Source organism: Sminthopsis crassicaudata, chromosome 5, assembly GCF_048593235.1.
Source record: "Sminthopsis crassicaudata isolate SCR6 chromosome 5, ASM4859323v1, whole genome shotgun sequence".
NCBI lineage: Eukaryota > Metazoa > Chordata > Mammalia > Dasyuromorphia > Dasyuridae > Sminthopsis > Sminthopsis crassicaudata.
The window spans coordinates 282,996,633-283,016,072 of record NC_133621.1 but is presented as its reverse complement, the minus strand read 5'-3'; the positions used below and the strand labels follow the sequence as shown (position 1 = coordinate 283,016,072).

General features: G+C 41.1%; 1 protein-coding gene across 1 annotated transcript in view; it reads right to left on the bottom strand.

Annotated features, from left to right (window-relative positions):
• Positions 1–19,440, bottom strand: part of ELK3 (ETS transcription factor ELK3) — a 91,553-nt gene that overhangs the window by 29,823 nt on the left and 42,290 nt on the right. Inside the window, exon 2 of the mRNA XM_074271317.1 lies at positions 9,013–9,221. Coding sequence (XP_074127418.1) covers positions 9,013–9,219 — 207 coding nt within the window. The 5' untranslated portion in view covers positions 9,220–9,221. The remainder of the gene's footprint in view (positions 1–9,012; positions 9,222–19,440) is intronic.

Here is a 19,440-nt window from a genome sequence, read left to right as displayed (position 1 = left end):
CTGTCAAAAAAATTTATAAATAAAATTTTAAAAAATTGTATTGCTAAGAAGAGTGGAGTCATTCATAGTTGATCATCACATAACAGTGCTGATGCTGTATACAGTGATTCCCTGCTTCTTCTGCTCATTTCTCGTTGCATCAGTTTGTACAAGACCTTTCAGGTTTTTCTGACTGCCCAATAGTATTCCGTTACATTCAGATGCCACATCTTGTTCAGCCATTCCCCAACTGATGGGGCATTCCCTTAATTTCCAGTTCTTTGCCACCATGAAAAGGGGCTGCTATAAATATTTTCTTCCCTCCCTCCGTCCAGACGTCCCTTTTTATTTCCTGAGACAATTGGGGTTAAGTGACTTGCCCTCAGTCACACAGCCAGGAAGTATTAAGTGTTGAGACCAGATTTGAACTCGGGTCCTCCTGACTTCAGGGCTGGGGCTCCATCCACTGTGCCATCTAGCCGCCCCCTCCTTTCCCACCTTTCAAGATCTCTTTGGGATTTAGACCTAGTTGCTGGATCAAAGGGTATGCAGTTTAGTTTCCCTTTGGGCACAAGGGAATAACTATTTATTAAGTGCCTACTACATACAAAGCACTCTATTAAGCACTTCACAAATATTATCTCATTTTTCTTCTCAACGATGACAGGAAGCAAGCGCTATTATTATCCTTATTTCATACTTGAGGGAAGTGAAACAGACATTGACTAAACGATTTGCTCATGGTCACGTAGCTAGGAAATGTCTGGGACGGGATTTGAATTCAGGTCTTCTTGAATCCAAGCCCGGCCTTCTCTCCACTGCACCACCTGTCTAGGATGCTAGATTTACAGCTGAAAAGGTCAACCCTCTCCTTTAACACATGGGGAAACTGAGGCCCATGAAGGCTCAGAGTTACATGGACAGGATGATAGGATACAAGATTCAACTCTGGAAGGGACTTGGGAGGCCAGTGGGACCTTCATTTTACAGGTGGGGACAATCTGAGTTCCAAGATCTGGCCCTGACATCCCACGTCCCGAGGTCCTGCCCAGCGCTGACGATCCAAGTTCTCAGCCGCCTTCTATCCTTGACCCTCCCGAGTGCCCCATGCCACACACCAAAGGCTTTCCCAGAGCTGATCGCCTCTGCTCTGGTAGCTCTCACATTATGTGTTCTAATATTCCTTGGTTTCTCTGGTAACCCACGTCCCCTCAAACTAGAGCCAGTGCTTAGGACCCATGATGCAGCTATTGTACTAAGTGCTAAGGAGGCAATCATGAAACACTGCCTACCCTCTGGGAGTTCATATTCTACTAGAGGAGATGACATGTATGTATACAAGCACATACATAAGGAAGACCTGAGTTCGGATCCAGCCCTGGACGCTCACTATGTTCTCCTAGGCAAGTCATTTCACCTCTAAATCTATTGGAAAAGGAAATGGCAAATCATTCCAGTGTCTTTGTCAAGAAAACTCTACAAGAGTCAGACATGACTGAAAAATGACTGAACAACAACAACAATGTAAACACAAATCAAATTTGGAAGAAGGGAGCCATAGCAGCTGGGGAGGAGGTGCGGGGTGCACATCCACAAAGAGTAAAGATTAGGGGCGGTGAAGTGGTTCAAAGGATAGAGCACATAGGTCCTGGAGTCCAGAAGACCTGAATTCAAATTAAAAACAAAACAAAATTTCATCATTGGGTCACATGCCTTAAAGGCACAAAAGCCCATGCAGATCTTCCAGTCCAAGTCTTATTTTACAAATGAGAAAATGAATTAGAACCTTCTATAAATTACACAACACCCATTACCTCTGTAACTGATTTTGTTTTTGTGGTGGTTATATCTCTCGCGGAGTTCTGTGAGTTCTAAAATATATTCCTCTCCTCCCCCCCTCCTAACAAAAATTGTTAAATGAAAGAAAAATGGCTACTCAATAAAACCAGCCTGACTAACCCAACTGAGCAAAATCCCATCAACCCTTCTGGGCCCCAGTAGGGAGGAGCTGCTTCCTGGCCCAAGCAGGGAGAGGTTCCCTCCTGGGAGATAATGCTATCTGGAAGGAATCCTACTTCTTTTTTTTTTTTGTTAATATAACAAATCCTGGCTTACAAGGAGGTTTCCTTGCAGTAATCCTGGGAGGCAGAAAGTACAGATGTCATCATCCCCATTGCCCGGATGAGGAAACGGAAGGTCAGGGTTGACTGCCACGCTAACAGGTATAGAGCACAGGATTAAAAACCAGATCTTCTGATTTCAGTAGCTCAAGACAGAACTGCCCATCTCATCAAATGCAAGATGCAAAAACTGACAGACATTCAGATAGATAAAAGAGATGGATGGATAGACAGAAAATATAAATAAAATAAAATAGAAGATAGAAGAGATGGATAGATAGACAGATGGAAGAGACAGATAAATAGGCACAGATAAGTAGGAAAATAGATAAAATTTATTGTGTCCATCATGTGACGGGAAGTGTGTTGCGGGGTGGATCCAGTAACAGACTAGGGGCTGGAAGACCTGAATTCAAATGCTGCTTCTTGAAACATACTGATTGTGTTATCGTGGGCAAGTCACTTCACTTATCAGTATCCTAGGCAATACTTTTAAACTAGAAGTTGCAAAGTACCAAAATGCACTGCTAGAGTTTCCTTCCCAGTGAAATTACAGGTCTATTTTTTTTTTTTAAACATGCTAGCCCTTCAGGATACAAAGCAGTTTTGTTCTCAAGGAACTTTAGACCATTACTTCATCTGAATCAATGACTTGTGATGGAAAGGGTCTTTTCCATGGCCCTTTCGGTGCATAAGGCATGAGGACCTTTTGTCTCTGCCAGCTCCTCCATTCCTTAATTAAGTTTAATACCCTGCAAAGGATTCAGATTTGGGTCAGATATAGGTTAGCTTTCTTCCTACTCCTGGACAGGGCTCACGCAAGTTATGAATTCTGGATAAAAATAACAAACTGAGCATAAGGTGGAGGAAGAGACCTTGTTTGAGTGAATATAACTAACTTGAGAGGAAGAGAAATGGTAGAGAATGGGAAGGGATGAGATGGGATAGGATTAGAGGGAATGGAGTTGTATTGGAGTGGGATATATTGGAGGGAATGGGAAGACTGGAGGGGATGAGATGGACTGGAGGAGATGGGATGGATTGGAGGGAATGTGTTGGGATTGGGAGGGAATGAGGTGGGATTGGAGAGATTTAGGGTGGGATGGAAAATGAGACAGTTAAGAGATCGGTCAGTTTGCCTTCATGGCCAACAGCAAACTTCAACAAATGGACCTCTCCATTTTTCCTGCCAATAAAAGCCCAGAAGCAAGAAAATCCATCCTGGCAAAACATGTATCTGTTGCGCTCCAGGCACTGGTATGATGTAAGTGTTCATTTGGCAAGCTGGTTAAAGCTTTGGCAGCTGAGCATATAATGCGAAGATATCCTCATAAACATAGATTTTATGGCTGATGCTAAGTCCTCCAGGCCCCATTCTGGTTTCTAAGCAACAAGCCTAGTTGGGGGGAAGTGGGATGCCAGAAAATAAATATCACAAACTGTTAGGGGTAAAAGAGACCTTACAACACAGGATGCCGGAGCTCAGAAATACTTAGAATAAAGAATATCAGGGCCAGGAGGAGCCTTGGAACATGGAATGGCAAGACTGGGAAGGACCTTGGAACTGCTGTTCAATTGTTTCATTATATTGTGACTTTATTCGGAATGTTCTTGGCAAAGACACCGGAGAGTTTTCCTTCTGCAGCTCATTTTACAGATGAGGAAACAGAGGCAAAAAGAGTTAAGTGACTTGCCCAAGGTCACAAAAGCTAATAAATGGATTTGAATCGGGTCTTTCTGACTCCAGGCCAGGAGCTCTAAGCACTGTGACACTTGGAATAGAGATTGTTATATCTGAGAGGAACCTTAAAACACAGAATCTTAGGACCTGGAAAAGACCTCAGAACACAGAATGTCAAAAGTTGAAGGGTGCAAGGAACATAGTTTGTGAAAGATAAAAAGGCCTTTAAAGCAAATGAGATAATATTAGTAAAGTGCCTATTAGAATAGTGCCTGAAACACAGGAGATATTTAATAAATGCTTGTCCATTTATTATTTATTCTTATTATGATTTATTATTTTTATTATTGTTCCCTCCTCCATACAATGTGAAGTGTCAGAACTGAAAAGAATTTTAAACACAATGAATGATTGGAAGGATGGATGGATGAATAAATGAAGAGTTCAAAAAATGAATATTCTAACTGGGTTGGTTGGTTAGCTGTTGTTCTTCCTTCTCAAAGAGGACCAAAATGACATTACTCTGTTAGAACTGAGGTACAGTGTCTGGCTATGGCTGATCAGACCGACACGAGCTCAGAATGCTCTGCAAAGTTCAGATACAAATAGTTCCCGTGAATATTTGTGGTGGAAGAAAGGTTCAGTGGTGGCAATGGTCTGAAAGTGCAGCAGCAAGGCAGATGGCAAGGCTCAGTGGTCCCCTATCTTGCTGGAAGCATTGTAGTGAGATACAGTAATTCATTTATTACATCTACTCATCAATGAATGTCACCAATCATGTCTTCTCTTCAACTGGAAATACCCAGACCCTTTTGGGAAGGGAAACAGCATCAAGGATCGTAGTGAAATGGAGGTTCCAAGCTTCCTTCTATGAGGGTGGGAATGGGAAGGAGTTTTGACATCAAACCAGGAAGGTAAATGGAAATTGGCAGGAAAGTTGTGAGAAGGGGAAATCCTGGTGAGATTTTCCCCCTTTGCCTCTCTGGGCCATAGTCTCCTCACCTGTAAAATGACTAAGTTGGGCTTGATGATATTTAAGGATTCCTCTGACCTAAAGCAATTTTGATGAATCCTGAATCCCTTGAAACGGATCTCATCTCAGAATAATGTTTTTGAATGCATAAAATACAACTATATAGGACTGTAAAGAAAGCCAATTATATTGCAGAACAGTTAATTTTTAAAAAAAAAATCTAAGTTTACACACCTCTAGTTAAGAATAGATTCTTGTTTCTCTTGAAAAAGAGCCTGATTATCAAAAATAAAAGGGGGCGTGATCAGGCCTGAATGGCCTTCATAAGATTGATCGAGATAATAAGTCAGGATCTTGGGACAGCTAGGACCACTCTCTTTGCCTGCCCTCTACTAATCCATATTGGCAAAAAAGGACACTGGGCAATTTTCCAAAAAGGCGCCCCCCCCCCCATTATTGCTACTGCAACGGGAACAGAAATTCCCAAGTATACTTGATATGAATCAGGCAGGTCTTAGTGATGGTCAATGAGTAGTTAGTTGCTTCAGCCTCTTGGAAAAGGCCCAAAAAGATACTCCGCTACAGAACTTTATGGAGAATAGCATTATTCCCTGATCACGATGATGTCTCTGACTTCCTTCCTTCTCCGCTATCACAATAAATTGTATTGTTGGTTAAAAATTTATTTTTCAGAGTTAAATAATTACACCCAAGCCAGGCTTCTTGACACAAGTACTCCATCAAAGGTATGTATTATTAATACTAACGTTCTCCTGTCACGACTGCCCACTTAATTTAAAATGAATTATCCAATTAAGTTAGGAAGGGAAGCTTTCTACTTTTCAGGAAAATGCTCAGTCAGTGATTTTACCTTGACCATTCTTCCTTACTAATTAACGAAAAAATTGTTTCACAAGGCCTTTTGCTTAGTGGAAATGAGTGATGTTTTTGTTCTGAACATAGCAAGAGAGGGCTTTTGTCCCACCTTTAACTCTCCATGGGGAAAGGAGCAGCAAAACCTCTCAGCTGAAGCTTGTGCTTAGCAGGTCACTGCAGAAAAAGAAGAACAGCAGCCCCAGATGTGAGGAGACATATTTTCTGCCTTTCATTAAAGATGTGGAAGACTGGGAGCCCAGAATGTTGTATACACTATTAGATGAAGTCATTATGGTTTTTCATAATTACTTAATTGTTAGGGATGAGGGATATATCTGAAAATGACTTTGATGTGAAAAAAAAATGGAAGTGAGCAATAGAAAGAAGGAAGAAAGGAAGAAAGGAAAGAAGGGAAAAAGGAAGGGAGGAAGGAAGGAAGGAAGGAAAAAAGGAAGGGAGGAAGGAAGGAAGGAAGAAAGGAAGGAAGGAAGGAAGGAAGGAAGGAAGGAAGGAAGGAAGGAAGGAAGGAAGGAAGGAAGGAAGGAAGGAAGGAAGGAAGGAAGGAAAGAAGGAAAGAAGGAAGAAAGGAAGGAATAGGAAATAAGGAAGGAAAGAAGGAAGGAAGGAATAGGGAATAAGGAAGGAAAGAAGGAAGAAGGAAGGAAGGAGACAAAGAAAGAAGGAAGGAAGGAAGGAAAGAAGGAAGGAAGGAAAAAGAACAGGCAGGAAGAAGGAAGAAATGGATAGAAGAAAGGAAAGGAAGGAAATGGAGGGAAAGAAAGAAGAAAAGAAGGGAAGGGAAGAAGGAAAGGAATAAAGAAAAAGGAGAGAAGAGAAAGAAAGAAAGAAAGAAAGAAAGAAAGAAAGAAAGAAAGAAAGAAAGAAAGAAAGAAAGAAAGAAAGAAAGAAAGAAAGAAAGAAAGAAAGAAAGAAAGAAAGAAAGAAAGAGAAAATGAGAATAGGAGGAAGGGAAGAAAGGAAGGAGGTAGAGAAGGAAGAAAAGAAAGAGATAAAAAAGGAAGTTAAGAAGGAAAGAAGGAGAGAGGGAGGAGAAGAAAGGAAATTGGTATTCTCTCTGCTCCTTACACCGCAGCACTCAGTCTCCCATTTTTAAGTCTATATGCATAGGCTTTCCTATATGCTTGGAACACATTCTCTTCTCATCTCTACCTCAAAAAATCCCTCTCTTCATTGAAGAAGCAATTAAGTACCATCTTTTATATTGTTTCCTATTTACTAATCCCCTCCCTCTCTCACTACTTTATATTTGTATTTATTCTGTTTATATTTCTCTATATGTACATATTCTCTCCCCTGTTCCAATGTAAGCTTCTTACTAGTAGAGACTGACTTTACCTTAGTATTCCCAGTGATGACACAAAATAGACATTTAAAAAATGCCTGTGGATAGACCGATTCCATTTGCATTATTTCATAAAGGTCTTTCCAGATTCCTTTTGAATTTTTCATCCTTGACAGCGAGACACTCTGAGAACCATCTGTACAGTCCCCAGAGTCCCCTCCTCCACACTGATGAGACATAACCAGAGAGAAGCCAAAATTTCCAGAAAGTACAGGGGAAATGGGTACGTCAGGAAGCCATCCTTATGACCTGAATCCAAACAGAAACTTTCCTTCCCTTCCCTTTCCTTTTTTCTTTCCTTGCGAGTTAATTGGGGTTAAGTGACTTGCCTAGGATCACACAGCCAGTAAGCGTTAGCTGTCTGAGACTGCATTGGATCCTGACTTGCTGGATCTGGCACCTGGCTCTGAAGGTCTGACTTCTCAGCGGAACTTAAAGGAGGTCTGGGAGGCAGGAGGAAGAGATGGGGAATAGCTGCAAGCATGGAATTTTTGTGAAGAACACAGGAGAGCCAGCAGCATCCCTGGATGACTCAGACTGGCGGGCAGTGAGTAAGGTATAAGGAGATTTCCTCTTCTAACTAAGGTATAAGAAAGCTTTTCACGGCCATGTTATGAAGGGTTTTCAGAACCAAGCAGAGGATTTTATATTGGATCCTGAGATAACAGGAAACCATTAGAATTTATCAAACAGAGGAGAATAGAGTCAGATCTGGGCTTCGAGGAGATCACTCCAGAAGAGGAATTAGAGGAGAGACCGATCCAAGGCAGGGAGCCCCAGTAGTTATTGCAACAGTCAGGACACAGAGGGATAAGGTCTACACTGCGGTGGGTGGCAGTGTCAGAGAAAAGATGGGGCAAAAAGGAGAGATATTAGAAAGGTATATTAAAAAAAATCTTTCTCATGCGGCCAGCGTTAAAGAACTAGTGAATGGATACCTATTTTATTGAGGAACTGATATGAAACTGGATATGGGGAAAGTCTCTTCCTCATGAACGGACTTTGACAAATGTGATGGATTGGCTGAATTCACCAAGTATAAATGTGGAGCTAATATTTAAATCAATTACTTTAATCCTCTTTCAGAATCAGTCCAGACAGAGCAGCTTACCATGATTACTAATGTCAGTCCTCAAGCTTAAGACTTCAAAATGCAATTGGGAGGGGAATGAGCCTTACACAGCCCCTGCTACGGGCCTTGCACGGTGCTAAAAGCTTGGCTAACGTCTCCCTTACTCAGGCTAGCTCGGAGATGAGCACAAGTAATAATTAACTTTAGGCACCGAGGTGGCTCAGGAGATGGAGGGCCGGGCCCGGAGCCAGAAGGATAGGAGTTCAAACATGACCTCGGACCGTGTGTGGCCCTGGGCGAGTCACTTCGCTGCGACTGCCTCAGTTTCCTCACTTGTCAAATGACAACCCACTCAGGTATCTTTGCCAAGAGAACTCACAAAGAGACAGGAACGAAACAACTGAATGAAAAAAAATAACTGACGTTTATGAAACTCTTTATGGACTATCTCATCCAAGCTGCCAAGCTCTCCCCTCTCCAAACACACCCTCCACGCTGCTGCCCAAAGTTGCTTTCAAACGCTAGGCCACTAGGTGGTGCTGTGAACGAGTCCGGAAACCCCAAGTTCAGATTTCACCTTAGACATTTACTAGTTCTGCCATCAACAGCTGTCTGCCTCAGTTTACCCATCTGCAAAATGGAGATAATAATATAAACCTTCTGTTGAAGGGACGATAAAACATGATAATGTTTGGAAAGAACTTGGCAAATTTTAAGCTGTGTTTTGATATTTATTATTTTTTAAAGCATACTCTACTTCAGTCCCCTGCTCAAGAAGCTCTGAGGGCTCCTTCTTAACACTAGAATCAAATACAACCCCTTCCACTGGGCATTTAAAGCCCTTGACAAGCTAGTTGCCCAAACTCTGAGCATTTTTGCCTTGTTCAACTCCATGAGGAAGCAGCCATTCCCCTCCTCTGATCCGGCTGGTCTCTGCCAAGAGTTTACCTTATCGTAGTAGTACCGCAGGGCACGGCTCAGCTTGTCGTAGTTCATATTCGTCTTGTTCTTCCGCAGTCCCCACAGTTTGGCCACTTCTTCTGCCTTAAGGAGTTTGAATTCACCATCGTTGGAAGTCCAACAGATTAAGTGCTCATGCTTCTGGTCCAGCAGCAACTGCAACAGGAACTGCCACAGTGTGATTGCACTCTCCATACCTGGGGAGGGCAAGGAGGCAACGGTCAAAGAAAGCCAGCCTGCATCTGTGCCCAATCTCCAGCTCCAAGGGAATTTCAAGAGCAACTGTGGCTAGCACTTCCCCTGGGAAGACCAGAAGACTGGTTTTTGTTTTTGTTTTTGTTTTTAATTGTAAATCTTAAGCTAGGGGGGAGCGGTGGCTAGAGCACTGGACCTGGAATCCATCCTCAGATACTCACTAATGATATGACCCTGGTCACACTTTTCTGCATCCATATGTCTCAGTTTCCCCATCTGATAAATTGGGATAACAAAGATACCTCCCTCCAAAGTTGTTTGTGAGGGTCAAATAACAGGGTATGCGGATCTCAAGATGCTGTACACGTGTCAGCTGTTCACATGTTATCAATAATACTGAAAATATTATTATTTTCATAGTTATATAATAGCATCCCCTAGCCTCCAGCTGCCCGTTTCCTCAATGGAATTAACTTGTGAGAAAGATTAAATACACACCCATACATACATACACATATATACCTATGCATAAATGTATACATTACAACCCTATAGGTATATACACACATAAGTATTGTGTATACACACACACACGTCCTGCCTCTCCCATATCACTCACACACATGTCCATTCTACCCACCTACTTCTACCACGTAAGTTTCTTGAGATCACAGGGACTGTTTTCTATGTTCTTACATACTTTCTCTCCCCAACGCAGTACCTGGTATATACTAGGTGCTTAATAAATGCTTACTGACTGATTTAGTTAGCCCATTAATCAAAATATTTAGTAAGCACTCACTCTGTGCTAGTAGCTGGTGATAAAAATAACAAAATAAACTGATTGATGATTGGCTTGTGAAGAGGCAGCTAAGTGGTACAATGGCTAAATAGCTGAACCTGGAATCAGGAAGATCTGAGTTCAAATTATGCTTTGGAGACCTACTAGCCATCTGATTCTGGGCAAATCACTGAACTTCCACCTGTTTCTTCCTCTGTAAAATGGATATAATAAAAGTCCCTACCTCCTTCCTAGGTTTGGTACAAGGAGAAAATGAGAAAGTATTGTAAAGTGCTTTGCAAATCTTAGAGCACCAGTTGGATGCTCTTATTATTATAACTAAAGAGTATAGTGATGCACTAGATTCAAGAATTCAGAGTTGGAAGAGACCTTAGAGATAAAGTTCAAAGATCCTTCATTGCTTCTTTCATGTTCAGGAAGGCTTTCCTGATCTTTCATTAATGCAAACCTTCCTTCTGTTCATTTTTTCCCAATTTATCTTGTTTATGTCTAATTTGTAGGCAGTTTCCATGTTGTCTCCTCTAATAGACTGTGAGCTTCTGGAGGGCAGGACCTGGTTTTTTACCTTTCTTAATATCCCCAGTACTTAAGGAAGTATCTGACAAATAGCAAGCACTTAATAAATGTTAATTAACTGTCTTACTAGGATCAAATATAAACTTCTTTTGGGGGCACTTAAAGCCCTCCATAACTAGGCTCTGACTTTTCCAGATTATCTTACCCATTATTCTCCTTCACACATTCCTCCTTCCAGACAAACTAGCTGACTTGCTACAGGTAATGACAACAGTATTGTCCCCATTTTACAGATGAGAAAATCAGGGCTAAAACAATTAAACAGACTCATCAGAAAGTACACAATAACCCACAAGAAGTTGTTGGCAGCAGCGTGGCCACAAAAAGAAGAGCGGAAAAGGCTCCTAGTCTTTAGTTTCAGCGATCTGAGTTCAAATCCAACTTTGCTGTGAAGCCATGATCAATTCCCTGTGCCTCTCTTAATCTGTCTGTAAAATTCCATTCAACCAACACTTATGAAATGCCTGTTATGTCCAAGACAATGAGAGGCAGGATGACGTAGTGGATAGAGTTGGTCGAGTCTCACCTGTGGTACTGACATAAGGTAGGTAACTCTCTAGGACAAAGGTTTTTAACTTATTTTTCATCTCTTAGACCCCCTTGGCAAACTAGTAGACCCTACAGCCCCTTTTTCAAAGTCATGCTTTAAATGCATCAAATAAAATGCACAGGGTAACAAAGAAAATCAATTATATTGTAATAGCAGAAGCAGGCTTCAGGTCCCAGGGTTAGAGACCGGTCCCTTCTCCATTGCCCTTTTCCTGGATCTACAGAGCAGCTGCCAATGCTCATTGATGATGAGATTTTGGAAGTTGTCTATCTCACTAACATTAAGCCCTGCCTGGGCTGTTTTGAGGCTCCTGGATCTAGAGCAGGAAGGGACCCATCTAGTCCAACCTCATTTGACAGATGGGAACACTAAGGGCCCTATAACTATTAAATTATTAGTTAGTCACTATTGAGTGACTTGTATCTATTAAAGCTCAGAATCAGTGGAACAACTGAACCCCTGTTCTCTGACTGTGGAGCCCTGCCCAGGAGATAAAGAGTTTTGTGAACTTCTTTTAAAAAGGACTAGACAAACGTCAGGGCATAATTTAGCCACGTGGTCTTAGTTCTGATCCAGTGCTTCATCTCTCAGGCCATTAGCGTAGCCAGCCTAGATTGAGAAGGATCAGAAGGGGCCGAGCAGATGGCGGTGACGTGGGCGAGGACTTAACCCAGGAAAGCATTCTGATGGTCACCCTCCCTCCTCCGCGCCACTCCCCAGCTTCCATCCACACCTAGGAACCTCAGTCCCTGGATTAAGATCTGACTCTATGGATGACTCATAGTACCTAGCATCCTCTCTAGGCAGGTGACTCACTATCTCTGCCTTATTCTTTCCAAGGCAGGTAAGGCTCACAAGTGGACAGATTCATTTTTTCCTTTCCTTGCGATTACACAATCTACTGCTTTACTCAGAATCCATACGTGGGAGCTCCCATGTTCCTCCAAACATATACATGCACACTGCCCGAAATCCCTCTGACACATACTCCATATGGGCCAGACCCCGTAGTTACTGATTCAGAGATAGGGAGACATCTGGCCGGGGATTCGGGAGATCCTTAAATTCGGATATCGGGTGTCCTGAGTAAATCATTTAATTCCTCTGAATCTCACTTTCCTCATCCATAATTTAAGGGTAACGTTAATTCCAGTGTTCCCTTCTCAAGTTTGCTATGAAAATCAGATGAAATAAAGCAAAGATTGTTGGATTGTTTGTTTTTTTAGAGGCAACCAAATTAAGGGATCTGCCCAGTGTCAGAGTTCAAATTTGAACTCAGCTCCTTATGACTTCAGTACCAAGAAATATCTACCATACTACCTAGCTGCCTCCTCCCAAAGCTTTTTGAAAGTGTTAAATTTCCACGGAAGTACCGATTATCATTAATTCCCTGTGAGTTGCAAAATGAACTAAGGGAATCTAATCATTTCTTCCCACCCTTTTTATCTCTTTCAGAACAAAATTACGGAATAGAGTAGTCAGATGTGAGCAGCAATGTGATATCACGGGGAGAATGATGACTCTAAACTCCCAAGGGCCAGTATTTTAATCTTCCCCCTTGCCACCTACTACCCATGTGACTTCTCTGGAACCCATATTCTTCAGCTACAAAATACAAGGCTTAGAATCCATAGCCTCTAAGGTCCTTTCTTCCTCTGAATTTTTTTTTTTGGGGGGGAGAGCTCTGCCTTGTCATGGATTATAGATTTAGAGCTATAATATTGTTTAAAATGTAAAATTTCACTTATAAAATATGAACATTTTTTAAAATGTAAAATTCACTTTACAAAGAAGGAATCTGGGGCCCAGAATGATTAAGTAGTTTGTCCAGGTTCACAAAGGGAACATATGGTAGAAGCAGCATTTGAACTCAGGTTCTCTGCATCATTAGCTTAAAAGTAATTTTTAGTAAAAAAAAAAAAAAAAAAAAAAAAAAAAAAAAAAAAAAATTCTTAATGCCATGAATGAAGAAGTCCCATAAGACAAATGGTCAGGATTAGAATAGCAAGAAAGATAGTAAAATGTTCAGCTTTTCAACTCTGTACGGGGTTTGTGTAAAGGGAAGACAAAGTCTCTCAGAGGGTCTCTGATCCCTTAATGTCCATAGCAGATCCCAGGTAGTTGGTAAAGCAGTTTTCCCCGGTCTACCAGGCAACCTGAGACATTTAGGACAGAGGCAAATGTATTTGACCTCACAGGTCTGTGGCTATTGGAAATTGTTCTCCCGTGTCCCTATTCCTGGTCTTGCTGACCTAGACTTTGCTATTGTAGACTGAGTGTAAATAATTCAAAATGGTTAACCTAGTGCCTTTACACGGGGGTCATCAGTTACCCAGCAAACTGCTCTCTCCAGAGCCTCTCTCTCAACTATCACTTCCTTATTTGTCATGTGCAGATGTGGGTCAATGATAGTAGCTGCAGAGAAAGGGATAGAAAAGGAAATAGATTTGAAATGAGAGCCCGATGGGTACCTATGACAACATCTGAACTTTAAAACTACTGGGGATACAGAATACACACATTTATGGAGGGGTATATAAAGTATAGGGGCAACTAGATGGTGCAGTGGAAACAGAAGGACAAATTCTGCCTCAGGCACTTACTAGCAGGTCATTTCTTTCTTTTTGACTCAGTTTCCTCATCTGTAAAATAAATTGGGGAAGGAAATGACAAACCACTTCAGTGTCTTCGCCAAAAAATCCCGAATGGAGTCATGAGGAGTTGGACAAGACTAAACAAGGTCCAACAGAAGAGCTATCAGGACATGACTAGTTTAAAAATAAGAGGCAACAATAAAATTTGAAAACAAAAAAAATTGAATAATGAGATGGTTCAATTCATGTCCCTTCTAGTTCCAATCTATAATCAATCAGCAGTTACTGAGGGACCGCTACCCCCTTCAAGACATTCTCTGCAGGGGATTAAAGTACATTTTGACAAGTGTATTGCAATATAATTATTTCTCATTGTCATTCTATGACTTTCTTTTTTTTGAAAACATAATTCTGAGAAGACATCTGTAGGAGTTCCCAGATAGCAAGAGTGTCTGTGTCTCTCTGTGGATCTGTCTCTGTCTGTCTCTGTTTTTCTCTCAGGCTCTTTCTGTGTGTCTGTTTCTCTGTCTGTCTCTGTCTCTCTCAATCTCTTCCCTCCTTCCCTCCCTCTTTTTCCTCTCTTCTCTGTGTTTCTTTCCCTCCCTCTCTCCCCCTTTCTTTTTCTGACACTCTCTCCACTCCCTCCCTCTCTGTCTCCCTTCCCTTCCTTCTTCTGTCCCTTTATTGGAAGGAGAAGAAATCAGAAAACTGCTGAAGACAGAAAGACAGACAGACAGACAGAGCCAGGGGTCCCTGCCCGAAAACTGGTCTCTTTTCCTCTGCCTGTGTTTTGTTGCATCTACCACTAGATGGCATGAGGCAGCTTACTATGGAGAGAGGCTGGGCCAGAACGCCAATCTCTAGCCTAGACTGACTTGTCTCAGGCTTTTCCTTTGCACGGAACCAGTTTCAGATTTAGGAAGGACCAGACCACAGATCTGGAGCAGGAAGGAACCTGGGACGTCTTCTAGTCCAACTCCCTCATTTTACAGATGGTGAAACTGAGTCACAGAGAAGAGAAAACTTTTCCCCAAATATATTCTATCATTAACTTTTCTCTGTCCTACATGTGCATTGTCTCACTTATTAGGACAGCAGAATAGGGCTTCGTTCACCCACTAAGTTTGTACCCCTAGCACTTAGCCCAATGCCTGGCACACAGCAGGTGCTTAAGTAATGCTTGTGACTGACTGGTTGCTCATATAAGAAAGAAGATAACCTCTTTTCGTAAGGGTTTGTGCTGCAAGAATGAAAGGAATCAGCAAACCTAGAACATTACTTAGTGAGGGACAGAGGAAAAAACATTTTTTCTCTAGTTTTCCAAAATACAAAGAAAGGTCAATGTAATGTATTTATTTTCTACTTGTGAAAGCCATACCTTCATGTCTCATGCCCTCTTCTCATAAGAATGTGGGGATGCTTTTCCACAGTCCCTACCATAAACCTTGAAATCAAACAATGACTCTCGTGAACAGAAATCTACCACGCAATTCCCCTGTCATATCAAAAGTCCAATCACAAAGTATTTATTTAGTGCCTGACGTCAAGACACGAGAAAAAATTATAAATCAGTGCATAAAAAAATGATCTAATGAAAAACAAACATCTAAGGAAAAAACAAAACTGCATGCTGTGTAATTGTGAGAATTAAGAGTGGATCTCTAGAAGAGAGGAGAAAACACACTTCTCCCTCTTTTTTTCAGAGGGAAGGAGGGAGGGAAGAAAAAAGAAAAGGAGGAAGCGAGGAAGAAAGGTGGGAAAGCATTACAACAAATCAAAGAAACGCAAAAGGATCTGTATTTGAAGCTGGACTTGCAGAGTGATCCAGTCCAGGACCTTCATTTTCCTGATCATTTCATCATCTGGAGGTCCAGAGGGCAGAAGCAATCAGCCCCAAGTCTCCTGAACAGTAAACACAGATCAGGGTTCCAAACTCTGACAGCAATTCTTGCTCTAGACCCAGTACCCCGACTCCCATTCCATACATTCTGCTGCTTCTCTTAAAAGTCATGATGATCAAGGATTCACCAAAAACATTTAAATATTTTGATACTTCAGTAAATCATAAGAGAACAATCTTCAAAAAGCTGGTGATTAAGCACTTCTAAATTCATAAAAAAAAATTCCCATATGATAAAACGAATGCTAAGGATTCTTCTTTATTGTCATCTTAAATTATTCCTTTTGAGAAGGAACTAAGATTATGCAAACCCATTTTCAAAACAGGTTCTAATCACAATGATTACACTCCTAAGTGTTGCTCATCTGAGATGCTCATACTCATAATTGTTCCTGTTCTTTTATCCCAAACTATTTAGAAGCACTGGTATAGATCCCACATTTTAAAAAGCAAAGTGATTTCTGGGGGAAATGCACTAGGATTGTAGAAAGGACAAAGGACCTGGATGAGAACACTGCCTCCAACACCTGGCTGGGGGATGCTGGGCAGGTCGCCTCTTCTCTCTATACCTCAGTTTCTTTCCTTATGACATTAGAAAGCTGAGTAAGATTAACATTCTCTTGAAAAGGAATACTGGAGATTGCTAAGCTGGTCAGTCTTAAAGTTTTATTTGAAACACACACATACACAAAATCAAAAAATTATTCAAAGTCCAGGGTCCAACTAGACAAAAATAACAATAATAATAATAATGAATCTTTTGGGCAAAATATCAATAACTTTTTGAACAACACCACACTGTTTTAATTATAGGCCTTAACCAGATCTTTTTCTTTTTGAAAGTCTATATTCTCTCCAGGTCCATTAGAAAATAATTCATTGGGATCAGAGGTAATTTTTATGAGATCCAGGTTTTGTTGGAGCAGGGGAAAAAGAAACAGAAAATCATGTTAACTAGAATGCCTCTTGGGGCTCATGCAACATTGAGATCCTGGTTCTCCTCCTAAGAAATATAAGCTCTTTGAAGGCAGGTGATATTTTTTGTTTAGTTTTGCTTTTTAATGTCCACATCTGGCATGTGATTAATAAATACTTGTTAACTGATTCTCTACCAGAGCCACCCTATCCCTAACTCCTGGCCTATAGGGATCACATCATTAAACTGGGTTTTCTCAGCTTATATACTATTTTTGACAATTCTATTTCCACATAATTAATTTTATTTGTAATACTATATATTTTTATGCATTTAAAAGCATGATTTAAAAAAAGACTCCAAAGCTCCATCAAGCTGCCAAAAGAGGCCCAGGCCATAGAAAGGCTAAGAACTCCTGGCTTTCTACCAGAAGGGCCCTTTTGTGGCTGATCAGTCATTTCAGACACATCCAACTATTCCTGACCCCATTTGGGATTTTCTTGGCAAAGATACTAGAGAACTTTGCTGTTTCCTTTTCCAGCTCATTTTACAGATGAGGAGACTGAGGCAAACAGTTTATATGACTTGCCCAGAATCACATAATAATAAGTGTCTGAGGTTGGATTTGAACTCATGAAGATGAATCTTCCTAACTCTGGGTCTGGAGTTCTCTCCACTATGGCACCGCCTAGCTGCCCCTAAAGGTCTCAAAGCTCATCAATCCACTAAGGTACCCTTGAGCTGTCCCCGAAGGCCCATAGCAGTTAAGGGCCCTTAAAGATTGTATAATCCAATATTATTTTGCAGACAAGGAAACTGAGGCATGGAGAGGTGAGGAGCCCTTAGAGATCATCTAGATCCGTTGAAACAACTGAGACCCAGAGAAATAAGGGGACATACTAAAATCACACACAATCAACTAGAAGGATGGAATTCCAACTCAGATGGGAGCCCAAAGCCAGCATTCTTGCTCTCACTGGCTGCCTTTGGCTATTCCTGCCCACTCCAAATACACCTACATCTGGACACCAGGCAGGCAGTGGGGATCTGGGGAGTCTGCTATTTACTCCCTGCCTGGAGCTATTGGCCAGAGGAAACTCCCCTATCTGGAGACCAAGCTTCTGGCTTTCCCCCCAACAGTCTTTGTGTCTGCTCTTCCCCACCTCAGGAGCAGAGCCAAAAAACAATATACACAATGATCACGACAATATAAATGGAAAGAACCAAACAAAAACAGTGAACCTAGTGAAATTATACAAATGGTGTAGGACTCAAATGAAGAAATATGAGAAGATATCCTCGACCCACCCCTTTTGTGGGGTTGTTACCTTTTCCATTGATTTTCAATTGTATTGATTTTTTCCCTTTGGAAATCTTTAAATTTTTAATAATTTTCATATGGAATTCTCTGAGGAGAGGAGAGGAAATGGAAATAACTATGATGATATAAAAAAAAGAAAAGACACCATCTTAGCAGCATTTATAAAGTGCTTTAACATTTGCAAAGTACAAATATTTTCTTGTTTGATTCTCAAAATGACCCTAGGAGACAGGTGCTATTATCCCCATTTTCCAAATGAGGAAACTGAAACAGGCAGGGGTTAAGTGTCTTGCCCAGAGTCACAGAGCTGGCAAGTGTTTGAAGCTTGATTGGAACTCGGGTTTTCCTGATTCTGGGTCTATCATCCCATCGCACTGCCTCTTGTTGGGTCATTCAGTCACGTGTGACTCTTCTGGTCTCCAGTGGACAATGTTCATGGGATTTTCTTGGCAAATATCCTGGCCTAGTTTGCCATTTTCTTCTCCAGCAGATTACCTTTTGTCAAAACTCTGTACTATGACCTGTCCACTTTGGGTAACTGTACATCACAACTCATGCTTTTACTGAGCTATGGATGCTCCTCTCCCAACACAAGGCCGCGATTCAGGAGTAGAGCTGCCTTTAGAGCCGTCTTTTTATCTTTTACACTCACTAGCACATAGCAGCAGTCAATCAATGTTTCCAGAATATTTTTTTAAAAAGAGAGGAGAAAATCTTTCAGTTCTAAATCTATGATCCTTCCTTCTCCCAATAGAAAAGTGAGGGACTATGGGTACCAAATGCCACATACACTATCAGGCAGGCTAATTTTATTCATTGCTTTAACTTTTTATTTGTTATAAGTGATTATTTGGTAGATAAGAGACTTATCAGGAAATAAATGTAGTATCAAAATCATCAATAAAAGTTACACAAATCACCAACTCCTTCAAAATCATACTGATTTCTAAAACATTTTCTTTCTCTTTTTAGCAGTCAAGGAGAATTATGTCCTAGGTAGCCATAATAATAGAGGCAACATGGCACAGTTGATAAAGAACCAGTTTCAAAGACAAGGATTCGGGTTCAAATCCTGCCTCAGAGATATCCTTGGCTCTATAACTCTGGCTAGGTCAATTCATTTCTATAGGTTTCCTTAAATATCAAATGAGATGTTTGAATTTTGAAAAGTTACGAGCTTTGATCAATGCAACGGCCAACTTTGATTCCAATGATGGAAAAAGCGACAAATTTCAAAATGCAGGATGAGCATTTTTAGACATGGCCGATGTTTTGGTTTTTTGTTTGTTTTTGCTTAAACTGTGTATATCTTACAATTTCTTCTCTCATCTCCCAATTTTTTTTTGAGGGGGGTATAGGGAAAACAAATGAGGTATAATAAATGCTTGTTAATTGGGGGGAAAGTGCATGTATATTATATACATGTATGTACACAGATATAGACATGTATACAAATGTGTGTGATGTGTGTTGTGTGTGTCTGTGTGTGTGTGTATACACACACACACACACACACACACACACACACACACACGCTCAGCATGTTCTCAGTAACTTCCACA